The sequence below is a fragment of the Heloderma suspectum genome, chromosome 1, assembly GCF_057233095.1.
Source record: "Heloderma suspectum isolate Gila_16-S chromosome 1, 16-S_ref, whole genome shotgun sequence".
NCBI lineage: Eukaryota > Metazoa > Chordata > Lepidosauria > Squamata > Helodermatidae > Heloderma > Heloderma suspectum.
In genome coordinates, this window is record NC_139458.1 from 114,697,021 (window position 1) to 114,719,578 (window position 22,558).

Genomic DNA, 22,558 nt, shown 5'->3' on the forward strand with positions numbered 1-22,558 from the left:
TCCTGCTTTAGTATGTGGTTCCTTTAAAACCACTTTGGGGTTTTAAAAGATGTAGTGTGCTGGTAAGTAATACATGCAATATAACTGAGTCAAGCAATAAGTCTTACATTTAGTTTTACTTGCGTTAATTAGATTTCATTCTGATCAGGAAATTATACATTGTTTATGAAACTTGTATACTACTATATAAACTATATCTTCATTTGAGCCATGACATAATCTGAAAAATATTCAAGAATCATTTAGAAACAATTTCAGTTGTTGTTTTCAGCTGTGATTTTTGCTTGGATGCCCTTGGCAGGCACACAGTTGAATATCATATTTAGTAGAAAACTTCCACTTCTGTTCTAATGCTTTAATGGCACTAAGAAATTGCCACTTACACCTTTATGAAGAAATGCTAACAATAATTCTAGTCAAACACTGTAAATTAAGTGGGTTGTGCATGTGTGTGTGTGTGTTTAAAGGCTCATTCTATTTCATTCTTGCACTTCAAGTAGTACAGTTTTGTCCTTTTATTGATGACAGCTGCATACATTTTATGAATATGCTTTGCAAAAGTAAATTCACAATAAAAATAAAATATAATGTTACTATCTGGTCACAGCTTGATAAAACAATATGGTTCAATAATTTTTAGCTGTGTATTTTCAACACCTCTGTCATTAATCTAGAGTTCCAGGAGGAATAAATTAGTTATATGTTTTTAAAAGCCATTTGGTGTAGGGATGAGGTTGTGGGGAGATATTTGGACTTGGTTCCAGCCTCTGGACAACTACAGAAGCTCCACAGGTGAGCTCCTGATCCAATTGAACCTCGAGGCGACTTGAAAGAGGTAATTGGGACCACCAGGACAAATGTGTGCTGTTTCTAAGTATCTGTTCATGTGCTTCTACACCAGCTTCATGTAAACCTGAGCAGCCACCTCTGAGGAACTGGGGAACAGTGAGAAGGCACTGTGGTGGAACAAAAAACAGAAGACATAACATAAAGATTCCTCACCTTGGGGCCTTGAAAACTAGTGCTAATCTGGAAAACTTCTGCAATGGAAGTGAATTGTGCAGATATTACTGTTAAATAGCAATAAATTCCTGCTCTCTATATAAAGCAGAAGTGAGTGTTTTATTCATTTCACTTACACTTGAAGCAGCATGTAAATCTCAGTAAAGATGTGGCATGTTAATAAAGAATGAAATGTTTTCTTTATAGAGATTATTTTTAAATGCCAAACTTGTCTTCTCCTTCCAGATAAACTTTAAAATGTCAATAAAGAATGAAGTGTATTCTTTATATAGATTTTTTAAAAAACATAAAATTGGCTTCTGCAACCAGACAGTGCATTAAAACATGTCAGTCAACTGTTAAAAGATGGGGGAAAGCTATGAAACTCGTATTATTCTATAGAAAGGACAACCTGGCATACATTTCTCTAGAGTTAATCCAAGATTAAAGTGTATACATGATATTCATAAATTAAGTTAAAATAGGTGTCTCTAATTAGCACCCTAACTTTTTGTTGGTTAGTTGTCATTAACATTTATACCAAGAGTGCTATTTCTCAGGGCCCTGTCAGGACTGTGTCACAGGAAGAAGAAGGCTTTAATGCTTTGCTCCAGCCCCTGTCCTGACTGGAATTGCATGCCTCCGCCTGGGCACCTGCTATTCATAATGGGACAAAATTGTTATGCAAATTGTTTGCTAATTATGGAAATTTACTTCAGTTACAGGTATGCTAAAATTCTTGATTTCTCTACTATTTGTTTCTGCCTAAGGAGAGGGGAGCTTCAAGAGCAGATTATGGAAAATGGAGATGGATGTAGCTGACTAATAATTACAATTGTTCTCTCTTAAAGGTTGTTTTAATTTTAATTTTGGTTTTGTACTGGAGCACCCTGCAGTAACACTTTAAAAAAAATTCAAAGGGGAAATTGTGCTTCTTCTGGAGAAGTGGCTTTCCCCCAACATTCTTAAATGGAAGTGAGGTCTTGTGTTTTACTTTGTTTTAACTTTGTGCTGGAACACTTCTATGGAAAGGCAACATAAATGTTTATTTCTGTGAGTTCTCTTCCCCCCCCCCCACTTCCGGGGAAGTAGGCATATTATATTTAATGTTTTGCAGATAAGCAAATCAGCTATCAGCATTCTGAAATATTATTTCTTCCTGGATGACAACTGGAGCAGATACCCAAAGCATTACAGAACAATACTATTAAAAAAAAAAAAAAACTGGGGGGGGGTGTTTCCAGACAGGGGGGTACTTTCAGATGGAGGGCTCTTAGCACTAACAGTCAGAAGTCATTGTGCAGCATTTTTGTCTCTTTTCCTTAACGGATTTTCTGCTGTAAGGAAAAAGACTGGAGAAGCAGTGAGAAAACACAAGAGGGCTACAAGAGGAAGATGATTTCATCTGGACCACCATAAAATTCCATGAATGAGGCAGGGCAATGGCACCATAAAAGCCTTATTTAGAACCTGGCAAATCCATTTATCCATACAGAGAGACAGAATTTGAGAGACTGAACCAAGATTTTATAAGGGAAAGAAGATGGAACAAGGAGGAGGAGGAAGAGATGATGATCTGTGTACTCAAGTGTAATCAAGATATAATCAAAAAAAGATTACACTCAAAAAGTACAATCAAGATAGCGCGAGCATTCCAGAGGCAGCAGGCAAAGGGGGGAAGATATGAGCTGGGAACATGGAGAATATATTGGTAGTAGGTCATGTTCATAAGAAATGTTCAGACTAACTGACTGACTGTGATGAGTGTAATATGAAACCCAACTTATTTCTGCAGGGAAGGCAAAAACTGTTGCAGCTTCCTGCTACAAATATGGAGTTTCCTATCTGGCAATCTTCAGAATGTAATAATGTGACTGTGACTTTGGAGTTACTCTGCCTCTTCTGTTTTCTAAGGCCATTTCAAGTATTGTATCCAACATATAGGTTAATATGTTAATGTGCATTCTCTGAACAATATTCATAATAGCTATAGGGTCTACAAGATCCTGAGAACAGCAGAATAAATAACTCCCAGGCTAAAAACAGGCAGGAATTGAAGCCAGTTAACTTGCATTTTTTGGCAACTTTTAAAATGTATACTTTAAAAAAAGGAATATCTCTCCAGCAGGAAAAAACCCCCAAAACAACTGCTATACACTAAAAATAGACATTACAATGAAATGCTATTAAGCAGATCCGAGGTTCAAAATTTATATGTATTCATATTGCTGCACTATACAATATAGCAGTGCAAAGTAACTTATCTTTATAGTACACCACCACAAACTAAGAAAAACATAACTAGCACCAATGCCATGTGAGACCTCTGATTCAGTTTTTTTAAGTATACAATGGGGTTATCTATTTCGTTATCTACATTATCAGGTTTCCTAATATGTTCAAGAAAGAACTTGTTTTCCTTTGGGGTCCGGACATACATTGTCACATGTGTGTGGAAATGTTTAAATGGAAACTCTCATCAGTAACTTAACTTTAAAAGCTGTAACTAGGGGTGTGCATAGAAGACGAGATTCAATTTGAATCCCACTTATGATAGCAGGTCACTGCGGATACAACTTGTTTTGGCTCGAATCTGAAGCAGAACCTCACCCTAGTTGAAACTACACATGCTGAAACTACAATTTTATCACAACATAAAGTGCTACTTTACTTTAATGTTTCCGGGAAGAGATCTGAATGTATTTGAAACTGTACTAGTTTATCTGTTCATCACTATCCAAGTCTTCTAGCTCCTTCCCCTTCATATCTCAAATTTGATTTTTTTTTAATGGTTAGTCATTTAGGGCACAGTCCTATTGATTGCACCCTTGAGCCCCCAAACTCAGAGGCTCCCAGCCATTCAGAGCAGGGTGGGAGGAGCAGTGGAGGCAATCTTTGCCTTCCTGTTCTCCTGCACTGCCGTCTAGCAATAGCTTTTTATTTTTGATTTTTTAAATATATTTTTATTTATTTTATCTTTATAAATGAAATAAACAATACCAAAATTACCAACAACCTGATCAATACTACAGTTTCCCAACAATACAATATTCTGATGAGGACACCACAATAACAAAAAGAGAAGGAAAAAGAAAAGGAAAAGGGAGGAGGAAAGGAAGTGAAGAAAAAAGAAGATTCTTTCCCCTTCCCTCCCCCTCTCCCTCTCCCTCCCCTTTAAATAATTAAGTTTAAACTCCAATACCCCCCCAGCCTCCGATGCCATTTTATTTTAAAAACTATATAACCATAACAATCTTAAAGTTTAATAAACAACCTTACATTTCAATATCATATCATCAAAGAATTTGATATTCTTTGATCAATATCAAAGAAACAGGTCTACAGTTCATTCCCAGCAACCTATATTAATAATAATAATAAGAAATATAGTGTTATATAATAATAAAACTTAAAATTAGCTTCAACAATCAGTAATATATTTTATATATTAATGCATGTGCACAATTACCCTCAAACAATAAATTTAAATACAGCATACCTTATCGATTTTGAAATAAAAAATATAAAGAAAAGCAAGGGGGAAAAAAGATGAAAGAGAATAAACTAATATATGTATAATCGTATATCTTCTGACCTAGCCTGGTTCATGTAGACTAAACACAAACAGTTAACAAAGCTTGTTTAAAGATTCCAGTTCATGGAGTTGTAACAGAATTCTCATGCATTTTTACATTCAGCCATGCCTCCGCCATTGCATGATTTAGAAACTTCTTCATCTGACCTTCAGACACAATACAAAGTGTAGCAGGATATTTTAAGTAATATTGTAAGTTCATTTGTTTTCCCATATTTTTTGCTTTGATAAATTGCCTTCTTTTATTCGCCACCTCTTTGATGTAGCCTGGAAATAACATAACTTTATCTTGTTTCCAGGAGAGGCTTCCACCCTCTCTTGCCAAATGCAGGATATAATTCTTTGTGGAGACTTTTGCAAATTGGACTATGATCGTGTAATCAGTCCGTTTAGCATTTGGCACACGAAATGCCTGCTCAATATCAAGTAAATAATCAGATGGGATAGGGAGTATCTCATGAAAAGTTTATCCACAAAAATAGGCAATTTTACATCATTAGATTATTAATCCCAATAATATGTACATTGGATCTCCTCATGAAGGCCTCCAGTTGAGAAATTCTATCAGAGGCATTTTAAAAACAAATTTGTGTCGTAGTTTCATTTCCTGCCACTCGGTCTTCTAGCTCATTAATTTCCATCTCCATTTTTTGCCATGCTGCATTAATTAAATCTACAGCTCCTTGCAAGGCGGAATTTTGGATTAAATCCAGCCTTTTGGCTTGCTGCATAAATTGCGAAGATAAAGTCTTTATCAGAGTAAATAATTCCCCTATATCTTCTCAAAACTTTTGACACAGGGGGTGCGGGGGGAGTTGATGCCGGCTCCTTTCTTCTCCTCGGCACAGACAGATCTTGCAGGTCCTCAGATGTTCTCAAATATTGTTGACATTTCTTAAATCATCCCTCAGAAATTGTTGATATTTCTTAAAGCATATATTATTATGGAACACGTCAGCCCTGTTTTCTCCTATGAAATAGGAGTCTCAATACAGCTTTTTGCATTGGTAAAGCTCTGGAGAGATAATCCTGGAATCCAGCCCCCCCACTATCTCGAGGGGGTACTTTTCTCCAAGATATTATCCAGATGTTGCCTTGCCCCCCTTTTAATTCCAGGGGGGAATGAAAAGGTTTTTCAACCTTTTAAAAACCCGTGGGATGCTACCAGAGTGACATTGGTTCCAACCGGAAGTTCCTAGCGACGGTTTTTTAGAGGGGGAGGGAAGGAGGCTGGAAGAGGCTCAGGACACCTTGCATCCTGGCCACTCCAGTCTCCTTCCCTCCAACTGGAATACCCCATTTTCCCCCTCTCCAAGGTCAGTTTTCCAACCTCAGAGAGCAGCTAGTGCTGTTCTTTCCATGCTGGCTGCAACAGGGCTGGGGAGGGGGGGGGGTCAGATCTCCAACGCTCCATTTCGAGGCCGGAGACAGTGCTCTGACTTCGGAAGGGGGAATCCCCAGTAGCCTGTGTCCTCTCAGACAATGTCTAGGGGCCATAAGATTGCGCTCTTATTTGTTTTTTTTGGGGGGGGGGTTGTTCTTGGAGGAGCTTTAATTAGAATTGTACCTGGATGGAACAGTGATGTGCAGAAGTTTCCTTGAACTTCCTTTGTTTCTGTCTAGCTTTGTGTTCTTGAGTGCTCTTTATGGTTATTATAGCTTAGGAATTTACATAATGTCATGCAAATAAAGCATGGCAATTACAAATTAATGATATTTTCTACAGTTCCATTCATTTCTTTTAAGACATATAATCTTAGTCCAATATAGTCAGAGGATTTCAGAAAGCCCAATGTGATGGCCTTTCTAAGAGGATAGAAACATCCTTCTTTTGGAAGGGATTGTCACAGTAAGTCTCTTTTTGTTTTGCTGTGACAAAGAAGGGTTTTTCCCTCATTCTGCTTATGGCAGCTAGCTTACTACACTAACTAAATGGTTACAAAATCTACTTATGGGAATTAATAATGTAATTTTCTGAAATGTCATACACACACGCACAAGATTTTATGTATTTCCAGAGGGAGGTTATTGTATTGTAACATTCAGTTTGCTGCTCCTAGTCACAACAAATATTTATGGCATTATTCCCGGCTTGCCTTTCTTTTGCTCCAGTGGTTTAAACAAACAATAATATGTTTAAATGCTGCTACAATTTCTGTCAGTCTTCCTTGCTTCCCTGTGCCCTTAATAACTTCAGAGGGTGGGGATTTTCATAAGGAGAATTGTGTTTGTGGGGCAGGGGGAAGGAATAAATCCTCCCCCTCACTTGCACTTCTATGCAAAAGTACAATTTCTTCTGGAATTGCCATTTTGCCACATTTTTTCTTCTCTTTTTTATTTTACCTTCAAGTTCTGTACTGCCCATTTTTGTTGATCTTGTGTGAATACAGTCTTCGTAGACTTCTTGGGGTTTCACAATCTTCATTTAGAGTTTAAATGAAATTGCATGCTCTGTAGATGTGCAGAAAAATAAGAATTGGAACAAACTGTGCCCTCACCAGCCAGTGGAGTCCTTCCACTGCAGCAGATAGCTGCTGCAACTCTGACTTAATTGTACCGAAACAAGCACATCTCACTTCTAATTATGGCTACTAATGGAAACAATGGAGAAGTACAAAATGAGAGCAATGGGCATGTAAATCAGAATGCTGATTGGTGGAGACGTAGCTTCCAGACTGAATCTGGCAAAAAGAAAACCCAGAGGGAATATTAATTAATTTCTCCAAACTGAGTTGACTATTTTAAAAGGAGTCATTTAAACAGAGAAATGCCTGCTATGTGCTAATCTGATTCTGTTTGTCCCATGGGTTATGTGGGTTTCACATTCCTACTTTTTGTTTTAACTTCAATGTTTTCTTCAGACTATAAAACTGTAAAGTCATCTGGAGAATAAATTCAATTAACACAAGGATATGTGATTTATGGCTGGGATGATTCAGAGCAATGACCAAGCAAATTATTCAAATGACTGGAAAGGTTAAGTTTTGTTTAATGTGTTTGCTCTGTATTTGCCTATTGAGGGTTTGGGGGGTTTTGAGGGTAGTCACTGATATGGCATGTGCAGGACAGTTTATCACCACCATTGCCACTTTTTGCTGTTTGAAAGAAGTAACTCTTAAATGAAAACATTTGCTTCCTAAACGTATAAGAACGTTAGCAATTGATCAATTCCTGTTGGGTGCATAAATAGTCTTCATATTACAATGCATCTAAATGTGTCCAACTTTGACAACTATGGACCCTTGCTTGAAGGCTTTGCTGTATCAAACTAAGGGCCAATTCCAACCCATGCCAAGCTGGCTCTGTTTGCTAGTCAGAAATAACATGAATACAAAGCACATAAAAGTAATTCACAGAGGATTTTAAAGCCTGGGAAAATAAAATAAAAAACCCAGTCTTTAATTTGAACCAAAATGACACCAGAGGGCTCCCTGGGGACAGAATTCCACATAGTCAGCTTGCTACCATTGAGTAGGCCTTTCCCCTGTAGTCATCTGGAGGTCATAGTGTACAGGCAGGTGCATATGGTGACCAGCAGTCCTCCAGATAACCCAGTCCATTAAGGTCAAAACTAGCACTATAATTAGATTTGCGGTAATAGTAGCTGTTACCATACTGCAAATCACAGATTATGGAAGCCATAAATTGTCAGGTTTTTTCCATCCCACTATGTCTCATATCATCTTAGATTTAATTGTTTACTGTATTCCATTGTACTATTATTACAAAATGACACTGCTAAGCAGTATATCTTTTTAATTGTCATGGCTTTCCCATGAGATCTTTGGGCACATTAGTCAGAAATTCTGTATTGCCCCAGACGTGGGCTTCAAACTCTTAATTTAGAGGTGCCAAGATAGTGATAAATCAGATCCAGGTTTACTTACAAGGAGTACGTTCTTGAGTAACTTACAGCACACAAGTGTACCCAATAGTTCAGCTTCTCTGAACCCAGAGCCATGGGGTACAATGGGTTTTATACCCATGTTAGCAATGAGGCAGCATGACAGCAGCAAGCACCACCTAGTGTTCATTCCCAGCATAGACTAGCAGTGTTTGGTTCTCAGCACAGCCACCTGCAACTTTAAGGCAAACAAACTTCGCTTCCCAGGCACATCTTGATATCGGCCTTTGACTCATCTCAACATGCTCACAGGCCTACTAGCAAGGGAATTGCACCAATAATGAACTTAAGCAAGCATTATGGATCTATAGGCCCCTCTAATGCTACAGGTGACTTGGTTATGCTCCTAGGGGCAATACACTTTCTTAGTGATTGCTAGGCTCCTTTCAAAACTGCATCACACAGAGGGGACCTATAACTCTTAAACCAGGGTTATATTGTGGGCATAATGGCTGTATTTATGGTTGCACCCTTTGAGAACATTGACCTAACAAGAACTGTTGGGGAAATAATTGGATGCTCTCTTGAAGAGGCAGTATTTTACTTCCTATCATATTATTTTCATTTTCTTAACATTTCACTTGGAATGGAAGTGTAGGAGTCCTGTTTGCTCTGCAGACTTCTCCCTTTAAAAGAAAAACACAGAAGTATAGTCCTTCAGCAAGATGGACTGTTCACATCTAACAACAACCCATCAGTTTAAAAAATGATTGGTTGTCATGCATGAGCGAGCGCCCTCTGGCAGCGCACCTGCCTCTTTCACTTTAGCGCATAACTCATGATTGGCTCCTTCGTAGGTTGTGCAGTGTGATGTCCGAACCTGGAACACTAGGTTGATTAGGGGCTAAACAACCCAGCAGCAAACCAAAAAACAGGCAGCCTGTTTGAAGCATGATGGAATGGGCAATGATCCGCATTCAGTGTGGAATTGGGTAGGAGTGTCCATATGGGGAATGAAGGCAAGGGGAAACAGAGTTCACCCACTGCAAAAATTCAAACAAAAGTTTTGTGTCCACTCCTGTTTCCGTGTATGTCAGTACCCAGCCTGAGAGGCAAGGAGCTGAAGAGTAACTAATCCCTGACTCTCCCGTTGACTTCAATGGAAGAACACATTGACAGCATAGGGTGGAAAAATTATGGAATTTCATTATTATAATTCTTGTTCCTTTGGAAGTTGCTCAGTTTTCTAGGCTGTTATTAATCTGCTTGTAATCAGGAAAGTATACATGTTTTGACTTGTTGCAATCTAATTTGCTGATAACCAAACTATATTGGAATGTTGCAGCTATTTTATAGATATTCCACTGCTAAGATTTTTCTTTTGGTGCTTAATTTAATTAATTCACAATCTGCAAACTGGTTTGCAAAGGATTTTGTAGTCAGTTTGGAATCAGTGCAGAAACATTTTCCTGAACCATAGATCTAAGATGTTGAGTACAAAACACTTATAAACAAGTTGCCATTTAATTCTTGATGTTCAGTATCTGTTGATCATTTCTGTCTTCCGAGTTTGTCATGTGTTGTAAAGCATACCAGTACTTAATTAAAAAAAATATTTGTAGAATACTTCTACAAATTAGAATGTGGGCTAGTGTATTGCAGATGGTGTAGTTTAAGGTTTGGACTGAGTTGCATCAAATGAAGTCCTGCTGTGAAATAAAAGTCAAAAGGCATTTGGCATCCCAACCATTTCCTTGGGAAAGGATTATAGCCTGAGTATGCTGAACTTTATTGCTATGGGCCTCATGACAGTTTTCAGAAACATGCATGGCATTCTTGCTAAAGCAACTCAGATGTGCTCAAACACTGGGGATGTCATTCTTGTATTTATCAGTGTCTGCAGAAAAAAGATAAAACCAAGACCCCCTAGGCTTATTAGTTTTGTGTTGTAATATTGTATAGTAACAATACTGATGTAAAATGTGGGAAATGACTCTTCTGTTATAGAGCATTTTTCCTACTGTAGAGGGGGGGGGAGAGAGAGAGAGAGAGGGAGAGAGCAACAACTCTTACCCTATGATTGTGGAAATGAATGTGTCTTGAAGTGTCATCACTGATTTTGACTGCTGTTAGATATGAAGTAGAGCTGCCCGGGACAGATGTTTTCTATTGCTGAAACTCATAACACTATTGAGGGTAAATCTAGGTAAATTTTGTTTTTGGTTGAAGTAGAAGTAAATGTTTCCAAGTCTGACTAATGAAAAATTGCATTCAGGACTCATTTTTCCCCACTCCCACCTTGAATGCATTCAAACTGATGAATGTCTGGTTCTTGATTACCCATTTCTGACAGAAAACAATCACAGCAGAAATAGGATAATCTGTAGACTAGTAATTCCCAGTGCAGCCTTTCACACCACCACTCTACATTCCAGGCTTGATAAAAGTTAAGAAATCCAGAGATGATTGAAGTAGTCCATAGAGATCTGGCTCCTAGCATCTTGGCCCAGCTAGTCAAGTAACTCTGTGTGTGTGTGTGTAGAAGCAATTAACCTACCTGTATGACTTGATGAAGGTGTGATAGCTGTAGAGTTGATGGCACATTATTGAGCTGTAGTGCTGTATGTTCCTTCATATGCCCTTATTATTATCATCCAGTTCTGTACAGATCCTGCTGTTTGGTGTCTAGAGGAAATAATTGCACATATGACAAATTCCATGAGGAAGGTCTCAATGAATGTTTTTATGGGAAAATGCGATTTGGACCACTTCTGTAAACATGGCCTAGAACATCTACAGTGGGATCAAACTGTGTGTTATAAATATGGCTTCCATTAAGAGCTGATTACCTTTTATAATTTTTACTCTTTAGCTCAGACTCTAGTTGCTGAGTTCAAAGTATATTGAAAGGCATATCAAATTTGGGGGGGGGGCACTTTAAGCAAGAAAATGGTGAAGGCAAAAGTGGTAACCTTCCTCTCATGCCAAAATAATCATGCCAAAGTAATGATCTGGGGCGTGTGTGTGTGTTTGTAACCAAAGAGGCGTGACCAGTCACAAGCACACAATTCAAAAACATGCTTAAAGTTGATCTAGTTTGACCCTTTGACCTCATTGCTATCTCCAGATGTACCCAGGAGAGGGCTCCTGTACCTTCTAAGTGATAGACAGAAGGTCAGATTCTACCTGCTACAGTTTCTTCCATCACAGCAACACTTGGATTAGATTTATATAAGTTACAAAAGCTAATCAGGCTTCACATTTGCTCTCTAAATCAGAGTTACAAAATAGGTCAGATAATAGATTTGCTGGCACAATTGCTAGGGATAGAGGGATCTTTTTATTTTATTTTAATAGTAATATATTTACAATATATACAGTGGCCAGGTATGAAGACCTGGGGGTGCTGTTGCTCCTGGTAAGATCCTAGTTAAAGGTTGTATCTTATTATTGAGGCTAGCATAAGTGGAGACCTGTGAACAACTTTGTGGTTTTATTTTGCCAGGAAAGGAGGCAAAGCCTCAAAATAGGGATGTACGAAAGTCTTTTTTTTTTGGCCATGATAGGCTACGTAAATACTTACATAGCCTATCACAGCCTCTGCAGGGATGCAAATGGCATCCTCGCATTAGCCGTGATAGGCTACGTAAGTATTTACATAGCCTATGATGGCTATAATGAAGAAGCGAATGGTGGCCACAGATGTGGCCGCCATTCGCAAAGCAGAGCGAATGGCAGCAGGTAAGTGCTCCGTTTCGCGTGCCTTTTGTGAGGTGGGGGCCAGGGGGCTTCGTTCCGCCACGGATTTCAGGGGGCTGAATGCACTGGCATTCGGACTCACTGAGATCCGTGGCAGAATTCTCTGACATCCCTACGGCTCAAAATAATGCTCAAAACAATAATGCTCACCTTCTTCAGGAGCACTAGGAAAGGTAGCAAGAATTACATTAGGAGTACTAAATATTTTAGCATATACTGTTATAAATATTAGGTCAAACTATTATACAGTGCATGTGTGTGTGTATTGTGTGTGTGTGTTCATTTATGTGTGTTAGATATGTGTCAGATATGAGAGTTTATAGATAAACCTATTCAGAATTAGTTTTACTATTGTGCCTTTTCATTGTTGAGATCATGGATGTCATACATTGGTTGATGTAATATATAGTTAGTCAACATAGTTCTTGTTGTTACTGTTCCTAGTTGCCCCTGAAGAACAGCCCAAAATGCGCTAGGCATGTTATCTTCTCATCTTGAGCATCTCCCCCCCCCCCCCCGCACTCTTTTTTTGACTTCAGGTTCCTTTGTGTAGGCCCTCTCCTTTTCTGGTCTTGGTTATTTTGTACCTGTCTCTAAAAAATTTTGTTGCTTTCCTCCCACCTGTTACTGAATGTGCTCCTCTACACATGTGTACAAACTTGCTCATGTTCTCAGGGCAAACATGTTTTGACTGGGCTAAACTTCAGCGGCTTAGCTTCAGAGTGTGATAAGGTCACGGGTCCTTAACTCTGATGGGCAAGAAAAAGAAAGAGCTTGAGAGAGTGGGGAAGGCAGAAATTATTCTGGGGAGGTTTGTTCTCTCGAGGGGTAGTGCATTCAGGCTGATCTGAAAGCACAGTCATGGTAGCAAGAAGGGGTAGAGGTGAGAGGACAAATTGGGCTGACAACACACTCACATTGACTCTCAGTTACAGTGCTTTGTTTGCTTTGCTCCTATTTCCACTCAAAGGAGGGGAAACAGGCTTGCACCTACCAATGCAACAAAGGCATGTCTTCCTTACTACTGTCACAGACATTTGGGTCTTTTAAAATTACCACCCCCAACTTAGCCAAATTTTTTGGAAGACTTGGAAGAGGGAGATGGAAAATAAAGAGGAAACAAGGCGGAGCAAATAGGGTTCCAGTCCTTCCCACCAGATGACCAAGGAAGGCTGCACTGAGTGGCTGGAGCTCTTACCAAATGCAGTTTAAAATCAGATCAAATTAGTGCGTGTGCGTGCACGCGCGCGCGCACACACACACACACACAGAAAGGGATGTAGAGTAGGGAGTGTACAGTTTGTATAAGGACTTCCAGAAAATAGGGTAGAAATTAAAAGAGACCTCTTCCTGGGTGTGTGTGACGCATTCCTGTAGTTGAATTTGAGAGCACATTGAAACTCCTGGGTGTCAGCAGGCAAAGGAAGAAGGTGTCCATTTACAAAGGGTTGCAATGGATATCAGCCTGTGGTGAAGTGAGAACCTAAACAGTGGCAGAAGAATGACTGAATTGCAGTGTCTTGCACCCTTGGGTGATTCTCTCTGGGCTTGTCCAAGGGTAGCAGGGATTCCAGGGGTTATCTCTCTCCAAGAGAGACTGGTTGGAGCTCCTGCCAAAGTGGGTGCTCAGGAGACCAAGGTGTTCAGTAGCGAGGACCCAGATGGTACTGGTCCTACAGGGAACGAGCATGTTGTCAGAGGGCCAGGACCTCATTGCACTGACTACACCTCCACGATGTATGTCCAGTAGGCAGATAGTCATACATGTGACATCAGTGCAATAAACTGGATAGCCCTCATACCTGTACTGGCTTTCTACCTTCATAGCTGTGTTGTTGTTGTTTGATTTATTTATTTGATTTAAAAATAAGTTATCTACTAGCAGAACACAAGGAAGGATTGGCTGCCTTTGCATTGTCTCTTTGCCCTGTTGCTAAATGTACGTGAGAGCTTAATTAGTGTGTATTGTTTATACCTTGTCACTTTGTTACTGGGTCTCCCAATAAATATGCCACATGCATTTTTAAATCCTAAAATGTTTGCTAAATCATCTGTTTCTTTTTATTGTAACTGTAGGTTCATTTCAATTCCATTTGCAGTCTCTTGATTTATTTTCGCTTTGGAAAAACCTGAGTTGCATTCTTGGCAGTTCAGTTCACTTTTCAAAATATTTACAGACATCAAAATCAAATGGTTGCAATCCAAACATGTATTTTAAATTTAGCTTTCCAGTGCTCTATGCATTGAAACCAGCATGACTTTTGCCATTGACCTGAATGTGCTGATGATACATGGCTTAAGTACAGTCTCAGTGTACTTAATTCATTGAGAGAAATGTGAGGAAGGGCTCTGCTTTTGTGCTGATGGCCAGGCAGGCAGGCCCAGCAAATCTTAAGCACAACAGTAAGCTAATACATGGCCCAGTGGTCACAACATCTCACAGCACTGCTTGACTGTAAATTGGTTGGAGCAATCACAAGAACTCTGGGCCAAGAACATGGCATCATGAGCTTTTATCTCCTGGTAGGAACTGCCCTCACCAGTCACAACAGCAGTAATTACTATTGTGCAGCCCGTGGTAGGGGTAGGCAACTCAGTGTCTTCCAGATGTTTTGGACTACAGCTCCAGTAATCCCTGATCATTGGCTGTGCTGGCTGGGGCTGATGGGAGTTGTAGTCCACAGCATCTGAAGGGAACAAGATTGCCTATCTCTTTCCTATGTGACATCTGGTCTCACATATGTTTGTGGTTGCCATGACGGTGGGAGGAAATTGGTGCAGTAAGCTTGTGAATCATAGACTCTGCATCTTACTTTTTCCTATAGAACCTGGATTTGGTATAGAATTTACCATAATCTGTATTTAAAAGCACAACAAAACAAAAACAATAGATCAATTAATCTCAAATTCTATGTTCAGAATAAATTCCACAGTTTGTTTTAATTGTTACTGCTGAATACAGCATTTGTGTTTTGTACAGAATCCAGAATATTTTGCAGTCAGGCAAAGGGAAGTGGGGCTTGACATTCTGCTGGGATTGCTTTGGGAATGTGTGACAACCCAGGATGGCTTTGGGAATGTATGACAACCCAGGATGGCTTGGTTATTCTTTTGCTTCTTGTAATCCTGGTCTCTGCAATTATCTCCTCCATTCTGCTTGATCAAATCTGATCAATATGTGGTGGCAATATGGGGAAAGAGAGAGGGTAGAGTAGGTTCCTGCATACCAGGCGGTGAACTAATAGGTAAACTGTAGTTTTTTTAATGCCCCTGCAACCCCCAAACTGCTGAAGTCTAGTGCTGTGCATGTTACCTCAGAATGTTGGCAGCAGAAAGCAGCATGAAGGCATGAATTAGGCTGGAGAAAAGTGCTTGCTTAATGGCACATGTCCAGTGAGCCACCATCTCTCCCCTCCTCCCTGCCCCCCACCCCATGGGATGAAAAAGCAACAGTAGGGAAAATGTTAATGATTTTTCTTATTTTCTGTTCATTACTTTCCTTGTGTTGTGCCTACTTCATATTAGGAGCCTGCTAGCAGAAAGAAAAAGTGCAGTATGTAGTTGTGAGCACTTCAACATTATGTAATATTAATTATTAATATAAAATGCCTTTAATATACAGTACATGGCATTTTAGTATGTGGTTCCACTCCTTTCTGTTGGACCATGCCCAGAAGTTACTGTTCAACTCCACAGCCATTGGCCTGTGGTTTCTATACTATCCCCTATATTGGTCAGTATTTATATGAAACAGCTGGGAGTGGTCATTCGGAGCTTTGGAGTAAGGTGGCATCCAGCTCTATTGCTCTTTGTCACCTAACACCAAGGAAGCAGTTGAAACCCTTGAACTTTGTCAGGGTTCGATAATGGGCTGGATGAGGGTGAACAAGCTGAGGTTAAATCCAGACAAGACAGAGATGGCGTGGTCAATAAAAAGTCTGACTCGGGGATTGGGACTCAACCTGTTCTGGAAGGGGTTGCACTCTCCCTAAAGGATCAAGTCTGTAGCTTGGGAGTTGAACCAGGAAGTTGCCTGACTTGGCAACGGTATCATGTCTTGGTTACATAACGTTTAGACTATTGCAACGTGCTCTGTGTGGGGCTAACCCTGAAGAATGTTTGAATCTTCAGTCGGTGTAAAATGTGGCATCTAGGCTGCTAATCGGTGCACAATATTGAGACCATATTAAATCTGTCCTGAAAGACCTCATTCATTCATTAATTCAAACAGTTAAAAGACTAAGATATAATACAGTTAAAAATATAAAATACAATAAAAATATGTAAAAGAATAAAATACAAAGCTCTAAGTATGGAGAATCCTAATAATTAAGTTGACAATACAAATTATTATGACTTGCTAACTTTCTCTCTCTCTCTGTCTCTCTCTCCCCATTTTTGTTTGATCCTGAAGGATTGTTCAACTTCAGAAGAATACAACATTGCTGCAGCACTGCTGCCACTAACAACTGCTTTTTATAGGGTAAGTTGTGGTTTTCTGGGAGTTGGATCATACTGGTTTACATAGCTCTACACTGAGATTATTTTAAAGGATCAAAAGTGTGTGGGGGGCAGTAAAGGTAAAGGTAAAGGTGTCCCCAACCAGTCGTGTCTGACTCTAGGGTGTGGTGCTCATCTCCATTTCTAAGCCAAAGAGCCAGTGCTGTCCGAAGACGCTTCCGTGGTCATGTGGCCGGCATGACTGAACACCAAGGTGCACGGAACACTGTTACCTTTCCCGCCAAAGCGGTACCTATTTATCTACTTGCAATTTCTTGCTTTCCAACTGCTAGGTTGGCAGGAGCTGGGACTGAAGACGGGAGCTCACTCCATCACGCAGCACTCGGGTCTCGAACTGCTGTCCTGCCGACCTTCCGGTCTTCAGTTCAGCGTCTTAACCACTAAGCCACCGCGGCCCTTATGGGGGCAGTAGGTTGTCTTATCTAGAGCTCATTCAGCTGAGAGAGCAAGCCTGTAGCCAGGCTTGACCTGCAGAAGGGCTTCAATAAGTATATTGGTCTTCTCATTTTTCTTCTTCTTCCACCCCTCAGCCTCTCATTCTACTCAAAAAATGAGAGGCTGACATTGCAGCATTGTGCGACCTTAACTAGCAATGGGGACCAAGAAGTAGCTGGAAGGGGGAACTTTAAAATTCACGCTGATTCGAATTAAGCAGCTAGTTCTGTAGCGTCATACTTCTAGTTTAAAACTTTAATACGCTTCTTTCCATATTCTCTGATAGCCAGTTTAGACACAGGTTCAAAAATGAAAGGACTGTACTTGATTTTGCTTTAGACATTGGTGTCAAGCAACTACTAGGAGCCCTTCTGCCTGTGCCATATTCTTTCTATAAGGATAAATATTAAATGTATCCTGTGCTCAAAACTATATTTGAAAATTAGATGCCATTCAGATTGGATGCAGCTGTCCCAAACTTTCAAAAAAAGCTGCTTCCAGGTTCTTCAAACTGTACTCTTTAAAATAGCAGTAATGCTTCCATTTAGTTTTCACTAAAACCATTTACTAATGCTAGTAAATCTAACTAGCATGGAATTTTGGTGGAAATGCTGATAACTCCATGTCTTTGAAATATTAATGTTAGGACAAAATGCTACATAATGGTCAGCAAATTTGCATTGGTGAAGGATTAACTAGGCAATCTAACAAGTTTTTAAAGCTCCCAATAAATCTGTGACTAGAAGAAGTTTCCATCTATGTGCAGTACACATATGTAATCAAAATAACAAGAGAGAATTTCTGTTTACAACATACTGTGGCTCTTGTGATGTCCAGTAAAATTCCCGTAGTTAATACCCAATGACTAGGCTGTTACAAAACCTGACAGAGCAGGATGTGACTGGAGAAATCCACGGGCTCATAGCCGTCAGCATTAAATTCATGGACAACAAGTCAGTACACTGGATGCATACTTGTGGCCTGGAAAAATCTCTTACTTTTCTCCAGCAACAAACTTAACTATATCTTCTCTTTAGTTAAATTTTAAATTACTAGACCTAAGTAATCAAAGGATTGTGATTCATCTAAGTCAGTGAAGAGTCAGAGCACTCTTCACTGTGTGTAGTAATGTCCTGTGCAAGCAAACAACTGTAACCTCTGGGGCAGAAAACAATGTTTCTATTTACCATTAGTAATACAGTTGGAATTTGTTTAAAATATAAATAACAAGAAATTATACTTGTGATACAATGTTTCCTATCCTTTTGGTTGAAGATGGCATGTTAGGTTAATTGTAGCAAAGCATCGCATAATAACTTTATGTACATATTTATCTTAAGCGTATTTCTATATATAGATTGTATTTCCCTTCTTTCCAAGATGTAGTTTCTGAACTGGTTTGGAATCAAGACAATATTGGTTGCCCTTGTGGATTACCTTCAGTGGGAACTGGCCAGAGAGATATATACCTGTTGATTCTTTTTGACCTCTCGGTTACCTTCAGCACAATTGGCCACACTATCTTTCTAGATCACCCGGCCAGGATGGGGCTTGTAGGCATTGTTTTGTAGCAATTTCTGTTCTTCCTGGAAAGCGTATCCCAGAAGGTGGTATTGCAGGACTGCTGCTTGATCCTGTAGACTTTGGCTTATGGGGTCCTGCAGAGATCCATTTTGTCCTCCATGCTGTTCAACATCTACATGAAGCCTCTGGGAAAGATCTCTGAAGATCTGATGTAGTGTGTGGTTTCATCAGTATGCTGATGATAAGCAACTCTCTCCTTTCCTTTGGATGCTAGGAAGGTTGTGGATAAATGTAAGTCTGAGATCTGTGATGGGTTGAATGTGGGCTACTGCTTAATCCCAACAAGACAAGAGATGCTTTTGGTCAATAGAATAGCTAGGGTCAGATTTACACTGTGTCTTAGGGTGTTTCTACATTAAGCAACAAACCTGCAAAACCCCACATCCTTCCTGGAGCTTCCTGCTTTTGGCTTCTTTGAAGGATTAGGAAGGGCTTCTTTACATGGCAGCCACATGGTTTGAACTGAGGGAGTGCCTTCCTCCATGTGCAAAGGAGCTGGGTGGGGCGGGGTGTTCTTGTTATCGTAACTTAACTTCTGCTGTACTGTTTTCTCACAGCCCCAAGGAAACCTCTGACTTACTTCTGAGTATACATAAAATGTAAGATTGTGCTGTAAGTCTGCAATCCTGGGCACACTTACTTGGGAGTAAGCTGCATTGAACTCAGTGGCACTTACTTCTGAGTAGACATAAGATCACCCTGTAAGTCTGCAACCCTTGGCACACTTACTTGGGAGTAAGCCCCACTGAACTTAATAGGGTGCTCTGAAAGAACAGAGATCGTTGCTTCTGAGCTTGGTGGGATAGGGGATCAGATGCATCTCCCTTCATTGTAGGAAGACATTTTACCCTCTTCTCCCTCCATCTGAGAAATGCAGAGGCAGGAGATGCAATCGGCAGGCGATTCTTGCCCTCGCGCCTGTCAAATCTCATCCTGATCACACCCCCAACAACTGAAAACAAACGCCCACAGCAGGCAGGCACAGCGGTTTCTTGCGCTATTGGAGAATTTCACGTGGAGGTCATGGTGCTCCTGTTCTGTGAGCTGGGAAAAATACCACATTTTTTGCATTTGGGGAAAAGACGAGATAGGCTGGAGGAAATGGCAGGAGACAACCTGGAGGGTAATGGCGTCATCTAAACTGCACGCAGACTTCCAAGAGAGAGCTCTCTCAATAGCAGGATAAAAGCTCCAGGTTATGAACCCCTTAGACAGGATTGCGCTTCCCCTTCAGAATCAGGTTCAGAGTTTGGGAGCATTCCTAGACTCAGCATTGCTCCTAGATAGCCAGGTGATGGCAGAAATGCTTTTGTCCAGCTTACGTTGGTGCCAGCTATGGTCTTTTTCAAAGAAGAGAGATCCAGCCACTATCTTACATGCCTTGGTCACTTGCATATTATACTTCTATTACGTCTGCAGAGGCCTTTGAAAAATTTTCCTAAACTTGCTTGCAAACCGTGGCAACTAGAGTTGTGAAGGGGCCCATTTTTTGATAATCTGGAAATTCTCTTTGCCCCCTTCAGATGCTAAGTCAAGATGCTGTTATTTCACCATGCTTTCAATCTTGGGAAAAATTAAATGCTCATAATTCTCCATATGCTTTTTACTGGTTGCCACTGTTTCTGTTTGATGTATTTTATTGGTCTGCTGCTTTGTTATTTTTAGTACTGTTGTGGTGATAGTGACTGTTTCATTGTTTTATTGTATTTGCTATTATTGTGAACCACTTTGAAGATCCCATATATAAATGAATAGCCAGGACAAAATGTTTAAATAAAACAAGATTTCTCAGTGCAGTTCCTAGTTGCTAGCATTAAACAAATGTTGACAGATAGTAGTAATACTTGTAGATGATAATGTAACTTAATTATAATTGCAGCTATATCCACTGAGTTAGAACATAGAGTTGGTAGGTACCTCAGAGATCATCTAGTCCAACCCCCCTTTCTTGTAATTGGACCCATTGGTTCAGATCCTCTGGAACAGGAGAAAACAAATTTGTGCCATCATTTATGTGACAGTGCTTCACAAGATCCCTCTGCCCAATTTCAGGCAAGTTCACCTCGCACTGCAGTTCTATACAACCCATGCTGCTTAGGAGGGCCCCAACACTCTTGACAAGGTTCGATGGATGTTGGGGGCTGCAAGGGGGAGGAGGGGGGGAGAAAGATCATTTACGCAAGCTGCCTTTCTCTCATGCACCCATTGGATATAACTCAATGTTTATTAACATTATTTATATAGAGCATCATTGTACGTGATGCTTTTTAGAATAACTTCTGTAAGAAACCCCCACCTGTATCTAAAACTTTCAAGCTAAATTTTCTGCAAAAGGAGAGACAATAAAGAGGGAGGAGAAATAGGAGAGGTGAAAATAACAAGAGATGAATGTGAGCAAATACAGTTACACATTTGTTCAGGGATGATGACTAAGGGGTTCTGTCAAAGGCTTCATGGCATAGAATAGATGGACTTTGAAAAGGGTTTGAAGAATGGAGAAATAGGTGAGAGAGATATCCACCCATAAGGGGCGATAATGAAAAATGGGCCAGGTCATTTAAGCAAACAGGAAACATTTGGATGGCTAATGGTGGTAAAGTGAAGGAATGATAATAATGGGCAGGGATAATATGATGGTTAGAACAAAAGAGTTTGTGCTGTTTGAGGGAGGCGGTGAAAATCCGGTGTAAAGATTTGAGAAGAGGTGCCGCATGAGCATTGGGAGAGTTGAATTATTTTAGCAGTGGAGGTGAGAAGACTAAGATATGACAAGCTAGGTTCATGAGAGGTCCACTGTATTTTCCACACAAATACAAGGATATGACATGTTCATATTAGAGTTCATATAGACTCTAATGTGGTCTAAATTGAAATCTAAAATCCATATACCTGAATCTCTTAGTCAAAATAATGTTACAAAATATGTTAAATTTGTTGTTGTTGTTAATAATGTATTTATATACAGCCCTTCATTATCAAATCACAGGGTGGTGTACAAAATGCATTAAAAGAACTATTAAAAAACAAAAACAAAGAAAATCTACTGAGCTAGGTATTAAAATCAGCAAATGCCTGGGTATACAGATAAGTTTTCAACAGGTGCCTAAACACCTTCAAGGATGGCACCTGTCACATTGCAGGGAGGAGAGAATTCCAAAGTCAGGGCGCCAAAATATGTAGACTGATTCAGTTAACCATGGCCAAGGCTACAATCTTAAACACACTCACTAGGGAATAAACCCCATTTACCACATGGAACTTGCAAGTAAACATGCATGGAATTGTACTGCAAATCCCACTGAACCTAGTGAGACAAGCTAGTTGTGACTAACTGAAGGTCCATTGCTTTCACTGGGATGTGCAACATGATCAGTACCATGTTTGTGCTAAAGAGTTTGTGCTGTTTGAGGGGGATACATCTGAAGTCATTGTAAAGATTTGATTAAAAAAAACACAAAAAACATCCCGCTGATTTCAGTGGGATTTCTGTAGTAGTAGCTATATAAATGAGTTTAGGATTGCAGCCTTAGTCATGGCTAATTTTAGCTGTACTGATGTCATAACATCTGAGGGGAAAATAGTAAATTAAGTTACTGACCACTTTTAGATCATTGTTATCATTCCTTGAATAGTTTGCTTGATCAACATTGCTAAAAGTTTATTTTTAAGGATTTTCTCCAAAATGTACTACTTGGATGACATTTGTTTGATTTCTTAATGGTATATGAACACTTCTCTAAGAAACATTCTACTTACTTTTCAATTTGAGATTAAAAATTCAAACACTTAGCAAATAATTTGTAAACCGAGCCTTTAGG

General features: G+C 39.7%; 1 protein-coding gene across 4 annotated transcripts in view; it reads left to right on the plus strand.

The window, feature by feature from the left end:
• SBF2 (SET binding factor 2) overlaps positions 1-22,558 on the plus strand; it is a 388,549-nt gene that overhangs the window by 290,529 nt on the left and 75,462 nt on the right. For all 4 annotated transcript variants that reach the window (XM_084854235.1, XM_084854251.1, XM_084854241.1 and 1 more), the window contains exon 17: positions 16,615-16,683. In XM_084854235.1, coding sequence (XP_084710361.1) covers positions 16,615-16,683 — 69 coding nt within the window. The remainder of the gene's footprint in view (positions 1-16,614; positions 16,684-22,558) is intronic.